Source organism: Cynara cardunculus (genome assembly GCF_001531365.2).
Source record: "Cynara cardunculus var. scolymus isolate 2C chromosome LG 3, CcrdV1, whole genome shotgun sequence".
Classification (NCBI taxonomy): Eukaryota; Viridiplantae; Streptophyta; class Magnoliopsida; order Asterales; family Asteraceae; genus Cynara; species Cynara cardunculus.
The window spans coordinates 36,243,574-36,254,217 of record NC_037530.1 but is presented as its reverse complement, the minus strand read 5'-3'; the positions used below and the strand labels follow the sequence as shown (position 1 = coordinate 36,254,217).

General features: G+C 39.5%; 1 protein-coding gene and 1 non-coding gene across 2 annotated transcripts; one reads left to right on the top strand and one right to left on the bottom strand.

The window, feature by feature from the left end:
* Positions 1-4,061: 4,061 nt before the first annotated feature.
* LOC112509204 lies at positions 4,062-4,532 on the bottom strand. Its single transcript, XM_025114059.1, has one exon. It carries the CDS (start codon positions 4,530-4,532, stop codon positions 4,062-4,064), a length of 471 nt encoding a protein of 156 aa, XP_024969827.1.
* Positions 4,533-9,019: 4,487 nt separating this feature from the next.
* Positions 9,020-9,126, top strand: LOC112510594. Its single transcript, XR_003068972.1, has one exon. It is a non-coding gene; the product is annotated as a small nucleolar RNA R71 (small nucleolar RNA).
* Positions 9,127-10,644: the final 1,518 nt, after the last annotated feature.

Sequence of the window (10,644 nt, the reverse complement as noted above, 5' to 3'; positions counted from 1 at the left end):
AAAAGATTGAACTACAATTGTCCAGGAGATGATTTCTAAAGAGAAGCCTAAGACTCTCTTTTATACCCAAAAGTTAACTAGAGACAAAAACATAAGGGGGGGGGGGGTAAAACGTACATATGAGTGGACTAGAAAAAGGAGGTATCATCTCCATCACAATATGTCAACAAAAAATCTTCTTCACTCATTTCACCAGCTGTTTGAGGGCCAAGACGAGGGCTTCTTCAGCTCAGACCTCCATCCTTGACAATGACTTAACCAATAAGCACTTCTCCAAAAAACCAAAACGGATCCGGGCAATGCTGCTGGAATGCGGCAGCATTATAGTGCAGTGTTGTAAGTCAAAAGATGTTATCTACTTCAAATTGTTGTAAAAACAAAGTCATCATCACATTTAGCTCCAAACATAACAAATGAAAAATGAGGAAGTAAAAATGACTCAAGGTTGGGATAAACTAGGAAAATCTATCTATTAAACATAAGAAATGGGTACTTTAAGCATGTAATAAACCATGCTTTTCACACCCCCAAACTTAAAGTGTTGCTTGTCCCCAAGCAACCAAATGACAACTAAAAATGACTCAATATAGTAAGGTATACAAGATCAAGGCAGTAAGTGCACACACAAAACAAAGCATATCATTTATGAACATCATAGCCCTTCATAAATTTTTAGCATACCATTCAAAGCCTACTTTTCATGTATGAACCATATGATAGCACTAGTCTTTTCTTTAATGAACTCAACACACCTCTCTTTGATAGGGTCAATAGGACTTGTTTTAAGGTTCTCCTTTCTTTGGCTATTTTCTTATCTTACCTTGCCTTTTTCAACTATACTTCATCATTTATTTTTTTAAAAATTTTGACACTATGTGCTCTTTATGATGAAAGCATGCACATTGCCCCTATGGGACGTTTTTGTGCTATTAAAACAGATCCCACAAAGGCTTTAGAGCTTTGCTCTTTTGTTTTTGAAGTTGTGGCCTTTGTGGTATACCCTCCCCCAAACTTGGACTTTTGACAATGCCCTCATTGGCTATGTTGGTGGAAAGTGTATAAGGCTACAAGTGGCTTCTTTGAGAGTTAAATGAAGAATGGCCTAAATCATGCCCAAATGTGTATTGGTGTGTGAGTAAAAGTTGGCTAAAAAAACATATGTTAGTTCTAGCAAGAACACAATTAGTAAGTGAATGGCTATTTACCCTCAAATTTATTTAGGATATGATATCAAGAACTATAAGCAATGATCATGTAATCAAGTATGAAAATAAAGCTAAAAATTAGGAAAACTATCCCAAGACTCAAAATAAAAATAAAAGTTGGAAGCTAAAAATGAATGAATGAACCTGTCCTACTCCAAATGAGTAGGCTGTGTGGCATGTGGCTCCATGGCTGCATCCATGGCTGCTGATTCTCTAAGCTGCTGATTCTCTTCTCTTAGCCTCTTGTTCTATTCTTTGAGGCTCTTCAGCCTCTTTCCCATCTTCTTTAATTTCTTGCTCACCATCTCCTTCATATTCACCTTCAATTCTTTCAAATCTCTTCTCCCCTGCCTCTGCCCCTTTTTGATCTGTTTCTTCACCTTAGCTTTCAGCTCCTCTATCTTGTCCACAGATTCAGATCTTTGCATCAAAATACTGTCTAACAGGTTGCTGTTTTGAGACAGCAAATCTTGAATCATGCCCATCAAGTCTACTGCTCCCATACTTCTGTTTGTCCTCTCTTTTAGTCTTGACACAACCTTTAAGTCTATAATAGACCTTTCTGCTCCTTCTTTAATGATGACATCTTCCTTGAAAACAGGTACTCCCTCACTCTTCATCAACCTGTCAATGACCCCAGGGAGATACAACTTTCCTTGGGTCCTGTTAGCACAATACACAATAGCCTTGTGTAATATCTCACCCACATTAATGGTTTTTACTTTTAGAATGCAATACAACAAGACCGTCCTTTCAACATTAAGGGAACTGTCATGGGTGGTAGGGTGTAGAGAGTGCTTGACAAAATTGACCCATACATTAGCATTTGGGGTCAAATTGGCAGCCTTGAAGACCCTAAGTGAAAAGTTTGCATGATGCTCCCATGTGGTGCCTTGTCTTGCCACTGCCTCACATATTTTATTAAGCTTAGACTCAGAGGCAGTGTGCTTAAGGATCTCAAAGTCTGAATTTAAGTGAGTGGTGAGACCTAAGACATTGTTTAATGTCTCATCATCAAAGTATAATCATACACCTCTAACCTTGATCATACATGAATTGCTAGCAGCAACCTCACCATAGAACTCTCTAATAAGTGAGAGATTGTAAAAGCTATGTACCTCACAGAAGCTTTGCCATCCCAAACTACTAATCACCTCCTTGATAAATGGGCACTCTTCCACGCTCTTGTGATCAAAACCTTTGTTGGGCCAAGCAGTCTTGTCTTTGAATTTCTCAAACAGAGCTTTTGCCTTAACAAAACTGAAACCCTCCAAAGGTAGCATAGATCTCTTTGTGATTGCTGGAGTGGAGGAAGTGGCAGCAAGCTGCTGTTTGGATGTTGCAGCATTATGTGATTGTCTTGTGATTCTTCTAGGAGAGTCCTCTAAGGCTACTGTTTTGCCTTTGGCCATAGCAGCCACCTTCTTCTTCTTGAGTGCAGGACCTGAGGTTTGAGTGGTTGTCTTGGGTGCCTTATTTTCCAAAGCCTTCATTTTCTTAGAGGGAGGCTTCACATGAGTGGGACTAGGAGAGGATAATGTTTCAACAGCCTTTAGCAGAATATCCATGGAGGTCTGCTCCTCAGTCCTCTGTTGAGAATGATCTATCCCCATTTTGGCCAAGAAATCATTAATGACCTCAAAGTCTTTTCTTTGAGGTGTGGTCTCAACAAACTCTTGAATGGGGGCATGGGTGGTTTCATCATTCCAAGGAAGCAAATAGACCCTTCCTAAGTCTTCTGCCTTAGTGGCATCATCCTCAGATTCAGATGAAATATAATCTTCCACAATAACAGTAGGGTCGAAAATTACCTCAATGCCATGATCTGATTCATCCACAGGAGGTTCATTGAGATCATTGATTTGAATTCTTCTTTGGCTTGATTCTTGCATAGAGGATTCGGCCATGGTGGAATATGAAGGGATAACCAACTGTGGAGGATTAGAAACAGCCTCCCCTTCACTCATTGACAGAGAGGAACTGTTTTCACTTAGTTCTACCAACTCTGGTTTAGCATTTGAGGGTAGAACAACAGTCCTCCTACGGTTGCTCCTTCGAACAGGTCCCCTAGGAGGAGGTCGGGCAACAGCTCTCTTTAACCTAACCATGGTGGAGATAGCAAATGATGGATGATGGAGAGGGAAAAATGCACAAAAAGGGAGAGGTTTTGAGTGACAACAGGTACGGTGGTGGTGGTGAGGCTTTGGAGTGATAGGGAGAGTAATGGAGGGAAGAGTGGGGGGGGGGGTGATTGAAAAGGTGGGTTAAGATAAGGTGGTAGTTTAATGATGGTTTTCTTAAGAGTACTTAGTGGGTCTAAGAGGTTATGGCTGGCGGTTTCATAAAGAAAGTACAAGGCCATTAAAAACTTAAGCCTCCTCATTAATTGAGACACAACCCTCAAACCCCAACCTATCACCATGTGACATTTACACCCCAACTTTTTTTGATAAGTGATAATTTTCACCCTTGACTGAAAAGTAAGTGATGATGGTGTAAGAGGTTGTGCAAGGTACCTTGTACCACCTTGTACTATCCTAAGACCCTAACCTTGTATTTACCTTAACCCATCTTTCTCCCTCTCTTTCCTTTTTTAAAAACCAGCGCCAAATTTCCCAAACACCATAAAAACAATCTTTTTCAAGAAAAGTTTAAAAATTAAAGCTCAACCCACTTTTTCCATTTCACACAAAGCTGCAGGCCTAGAATGCTGCAGCATTATGAGCAGCTCACCAATCTTTTATTCAAAAACACACTAAACCTTAAAAACTTTAAAACATAAACAACCTATGAAATTGAAATTTATTTACAAACAAAGGTGGACTTTTAAGAAGTCCAAGGGGTATTTTTGAGATTTTAGTAAGGAGCAACACAACTCTCAGAGTGCTGTTCTGAGACTGCTGCCGGATCATGATACACTTTTACCCTTTGGCCATTAACCTTGAAAATAGAATTATCTTCCGAGTTTACCAAATCCACTGCTCCATAAGGATAAACTTTAGAAATAAGAAAAGGCCCAGACCATCTAGACTTAAGTTTTCCATGGAATAACTTCAGTCTAGAATTAAATAAAAGCATATGTTGGCCTTCTCTCAATTCTCTGTGCTGGATTCTGTTATCATGCCATTTCTTTGTCTTTTCCTTATAAAGTTTGGCATTCTCATAAGACAACAACCTATGTTCATCCAGTTCACACAATTGTAACTTCCTTTTCTTTCCGGCATCATTCAAAAATATATTGAGCTCTTTGATAGCCCAGTATGCTTTGTGCTCCAGTTCTAAAGGCATATGGCAGGATTTTCCATAGACTAGCTTGTATGGGGACATACCTATTGGTGTTTTAAAAGCAGTTCTGTATGCCCATAAAGCGTATTCTAATTTAAATGCCCAATCCTTTCTATTGGGTTTTACAATTTTTTCCAAAATGCCTTTAATTTCTCTATTAGAGAGCTCTGCCAAACCATTTGTTTGTGGATGATAAGCTGTGGCAATTCTATGGTTAATATTATATTTTTCAAGAACTCCTTTCAACAAATTGTTTACAAAGTGGGTACCCTCGTCACTGATTAGTGCCCTCGGAGTACCGAACCGTGTGAACATTTGTTTTTGAAGGAACTTAACCACAGTTTTTGCATCATTTGACACACATGCCATGGTTTCTACCCACTTGGATACATAGTCAATAGCCACAAGAATGTACTGGCAATTATTTGATGGGGGAAAGGACCCATGAAGTCTATTCCCCAAACATCAAATAATTCAACTTCAAGTATCCCATTTAATGTCATTTCATTTCTCTTGGAAATGGAGCCACTCCTTTGATATTCGTTGCACCTCTGTGCAAAATTGTGGGAATCTTTAAAAATTGTTGGCCAATAGAAACCTGACTGTAGGACTTTGGTTGCAGTCCTCTGGCCTCCAAAATGGCCCCCGTATGGTGCATGATGGCAATGATGCAAGATTGCTGCCACTTCAGATTCAGGCACGCATCTTCTTAGAATCTAATCTGCACCAAGTCTAAACAGAAACGGGTCATCCCACAAATAAGATTTAGCATCATGAAAGAATTTCTTTAACATGTGGCCTGTGTAATCGGAGGGTTTTATTCCATATGCCAAGAAATTAGCTAAATCAGCAAACCATGGTGTTTTAGGTTGGTCTATCATGAGGATTCTTTCATCTGGAAAAGTATCATTAATGTCCATTCCCTCTCTCTCAGGTTCTTCCAACCTAGACAAATGGTCTGCCACTTGATTCTCTATTCCCTTTCTATCAAGTATCTCTAAGTTAAATTCTTGCAACAAAAGCACCCATCTTATTAACCTCGCTTTTGCATCTTTCTTTGAGATCAGGTACTTGATGGCTGCATGATCAGTATGTACAATTACCTTTGTTCCCATCAAATAGGACCTAAATCTCTCAAAAGCAAAAACTATAGCCAATAATTCTTTCTCAGTTGTGGTGTAATTAATTTGTGCATCATTCAAAATCTTACTTGCGTAGTAGATTGAATGAAACACCTTCTCCTTCCTTTGCTCTAACACAGCACCTACCGCCCATTCACTCGCGTCACACATGATCTCAAAAGGTTTGTTCCAGTCAGGGGCAACTATCACTGGTGTGGTAACCAAAGCTTTCTTCAAAGTTTTAAATGCATTTCTGCACTCGTCGTTAAAATTGAATTTTTGGTCATGCTGTAGGAGTAGACAGGGAGGTTTTGAAATTTTTGAAAAATCTTTTATGAACCTCCTATAAAATCCGGCATGACCAAGAAAGCTTCTAATTCCCTTCACAGTGGTGCGCTCGGGTAGTTTTTCAATTACTTCCAGTTTTGCCTTATCTACCTCAACCCCTCGTTTAGAAATCAAGTGCCCAAGAACAATTCCTTCTTTGACCATGAAGTGACATTTCTCCCAATTAAGAACTAAGTCTGTTTCCTCACACCTTTCTAAGCATTTTTTCAAATTATTTAAACAATTGTCAAATGATGAACCATATACAGAAAAATCATCCATAAATATTTCAATGGATTTTTCAAGCATATCAGAAAATATGGACACCATACACCTTTGAAAGGTGGCATGAGCATTACATAGTCCAAATGACATTCTTCTAAAAGCAAAAGTGCCATCAGGACATGTAAAGGTGGTCTTTTCCTGGTCCTCGGGAGAAATGGCTATTTGATTGTACCCTGAATACCCATATAAGAAACAATAGTACTCTTTTTCGGCTAATCTGTCTAACATTTGGTCAATGAAAGGTAGTCGAAAATGGTCCTTTTGGGTAGCCTTGTTTAGTCTCCTATAGTCCATGCATATTCTCCAACCTGAAACAACTCTGGTGGGGATAAGTTCATTTTTGTCATTTGTGATGACTGTGAACCCTCCTTTCTTGGGAACACACTGGACCGGACTAACCCAAGAACTACTGGCTATCAGAAAGATAACTCCAGCATCTAACCATTTCAAAATATCTTTCTTGACTACCTCTTTCACGACAGGATTCAGCCTTCTCTGAGGTTCTATGGACATGAAGTTTTTTATCCTCTAAGATGATCTTGTGTTGACAAATAGATGGACTAATCCCTTTCAGGTCAACAATGGTCCATCCTAAGGCCTTTTTGTGCAATTTCAGCATATCCACAAGTTTCTTTTCTTGATGCAATTCTAGGGTAGATGAGATAATGACAGACAATTTGCCTTCGTCTCCTAGAAAAGCATATTTCAAGTGGGATGGGAGTTGCTTTAACTCCAACTCAGGTGGTGATTCTATGGACGGGGTGAAGTCTTTTTGCTCATTATTTTCAAGCAGCTCAAATGCTGCAACATCCACTGAGACAACATCAGTTCCTATTTCCTCTATTTCCTCAACACTTTCCTCTTCTATTTCCTCATCATACTCTCCTTCCAACTTAAGGTTTTTCTGAATTCCTTCTTCCAAACATATCTCCTCTATCTCAGTTATTCTTGAACACTCTTCCAAGTAATCAAGGTACTTTAGAGAGTTGAAGACATTAAAGGTGACTTTTTGGTCCTGGAGTCTCATGGTTAACTCTCCTTTCTGGACATCAATCAGGGTTCTTCCGATGGCTAAGAAATGTCTTCCTAAAATAATCGGAATGTCCTATCGGCCTCAAAATCAAGTATGATAAAGTCCGCCAAAAATATGAACTTATCTACCTGCACCAAAACATCTTCAATTTTCCCCTTAGGATATGCTATGGACTTGTTGGCCAATTGGAGTGTGACGGTGGTGGGTCTAGCCTCTCCTATTCCTAAGGTGTTAAAGACAGACAAAGGCATGAGGTTAATACTAGCTCTTAGGTCACATAGGGCTTTCCCTATCTCCTTCCCTCCTATTGAACAAAGAATGGTAAAACTCCCTGGATCTTTTAGCTTAGGGGGTATGGTATTGGTCAAAAGCGCACTACATCCTTCAGTTAGGGCTACTGTCTCATATTCAATCAACTTCTTCTTCTTGCTTAAGATATCCTTCAGAAACTTAGCATAACTAGGCATTTGCTCAATTGCTTCAACAAGGGGTATGTTGATGTGCAATTCTTTAAACACATCCAAGAACTTTTTAAAATGCAATTCCTCTTTTTGATTCCTCAACCTTTGGGGGTAAGGAACATAAGGAGGGATTGGTTTTATCACATTCTTGTTTGGAGGTGTTGAGCAAGATGGGTCTTGAATGCCTGAGTCTTTGTGGTGCTCTTTAGTGGTTCTGGTGGAATCTTATTATCAAGCTTAGGGGTCTCTACAACCTCAGTCCCTTCTGACTTCTTCAGAGTCTTCTCTGGAAAAAGTAAATGGAAGTCTGATCTAGGGGGAACAAGAGTAGTGGTCTCAGATGTTTTCTTTTCTAGAGGTAGGACCGATCCTTCTTTGAGAAGGACCGACACTGGATCACTAGATTCTGACAGTCTTGGTGTATTATCTTTCTGCACTTCTCTCAACTCCTTTCCACTCCTAAGAGTCACTACTTTCACCTGCTCCTTTCCTAGGTCTCTAGGGACTTCTGTATTACTGGGCAAGGTCCCAAGGGCTCGACTACTCTGGTTAAGCGCTAGTTGACTGACCCGAGTCTCTAAATTCCTGATGGCAGCACTTTGTTGATTAATCAAAGCTTGATTTTGGGCTTGAGCATGTGCTAAAAGCCCTTTAATCATTGCTTCCAAAGAAGATGATGATTCTGCCTGTGGAGGAGGTTTGTTCTGAAAATGTGGCTGAGAATTTTGAAAACTTTGTTGGTGGTTCTGAGAGTTAGAACTGTTTGCATGATGTTGTGGTTGGAAATTAGAAGTTCCTTGTTGCATATGGATTGGTGGATTAAGACTGGGACTGGTCCAAGAAAAGTTCGGGTGCTGTCTCCAACTGGCATTATATGAGTTAGAGTAGGGATTCGATCTGTTTTGAACATAATTTACTGATTCAGAATTATGAGTACAATGTTCATATGAATGATCCCCACTGCAACACACACATTGCACATATAGGACTGTTGGAACAGAAGTGTTAGCAGCTTGCTGTACTCCCTGACCAGAAGTTAAATTTTTCAATAAATTGGTCATGGAGGTGAGCTGAGCTGTTAATGCGGTATATGCATCCACCTCATGTATTCCAACAGTCTTTTTCTGTGGCTGGGCACGTGGGTCAGCCCAATGCCCATTGTTTGCTGATATCTTTTCTAGGATCTCATATCCCTCATTATAGGTACTGGCTGTAAAGGCTCCGCTTGCAGTCGCGTCGAGCATTTGTTTTGCCATAGGACTTAACCCATAGTAAAACGTCTCAAGTTGAATACAGTACGGAATGCCATGATATGGGCATTTCCTCAACAACTCTTTAAACCTTTCCCACGCGTCAGGAACAACTTCATCATCCAGTTGTTTAAAAAGACAAATTTCGTTTATGGACTTAACGTCCTTGTTGGTGGGAAATATTTTCGCAAAAAAATTTCCACCATGTTACTCCATGACGGCACAGATCCTGGTGTTAAAGAATTAAACCATGCTTTTGCCAGATCCCGTAATGAAAATGGAAATAAAGTGAGTTTGAGAGCGTCATTTGACACTCCCGGGATCAAGAAGGCATCTATGATTTCCATAAAAGACTTTAAATGAGAATGTGGGTCCTCTGAGGGCAGTCCAGTAAATTGGCCATTTGTTTGTAACATGTGAAACATTATCGGTTTTAGCTCGAAATGGAGAGCGGTCATATGTGGTCTAACTATCCCAGAATTTAATTGCTCAAAATCCGGAATAGCATAATCCATGATCCTTCTATTTTTGGAATTTGCCAGATTAATGATATTTGGAGTTTGTGCCCTTTGTTGCTCATTAGGGTCTGATTCTGTGTCCAAATTATTATCATTATCATGATGTGGGTTTCCTTGGTGAAAATTTAGGAACGGTGGTATTTGCCCAAAAATTGGCGGTTGGTTTTCCAAATGTGGTACTTCTGGAATGATGGGAGCATGTAACTCCATGTTAGGAGGGAGTAGAACTTGAAATGCTCTTTGAGCCATTCTTCTATGGTGAAACGTTCTCTCAATGTCTGGATCAAATTCGAAAAAAAAAATCCCGCGATGTGTTCTTGGCATACACCACTTTTCAAAAACAGGTACTAGAAAAATCAAATCTTTTACTTTACTCAAAAGAAAACTTTAAGCTTGCCACTACCCGGCAACAGCGCCAAAAACTTGGTCGGTCAAATCCTTTACCTTTAGACTTAATGAAATTGTGCCACAAAGCAAGTATACAATACGGCCCAACGTCGTCTTTCCAAGTAATAAAGTGGTACAAGTACCGAAATATCGTTCACAAGGATTGGAGCAAAAGTTATATAAGAGTCCAATAAAAGAAAAGATTTCAGATGACGAAAGCGAAGACTTCAGTTTGATTCCGAGTTAACACATGTAATATAACAAAATAATAAAGCAGAATAATAAAGATAGCACAGGTGTAAGATTTGGGGTGAAACGTAAGTACGAAATCCAACATACAAAGTTGTGGAAGAACCAGTCCCACCATTTATCTTGAATGTATTCCTCTCGGACTTCTCATTTGCACTATATTATAGCTTGACACCCATATCTCTATGTGGTGTTCGGACCAGGGATAATGACAAAATGGTGTCTTCAAGATATATGGCTAAACAAATCTCTTTGTTAAAAATCATTCTTTCGAGCCATTTTTTATATCATTCAAGTTGGTGTGTTCTTGATAGTTCATCTCTGAATCTATCACACTTTGATACTTTTAGAGAGTCACCAACCCGTCGGGAGCTAAGTTTGAAAAACATAAATGACAAGTCTCCTTATCGGCAACTTTCTCAAGTCTACCTCTCATATCATTCAAGTTGACGTGCTTATCATGGCTTATCTCTAAGTCCATGACACTTTAACACTTTCAAAGTGATCAACTCGTCAAGAAGTG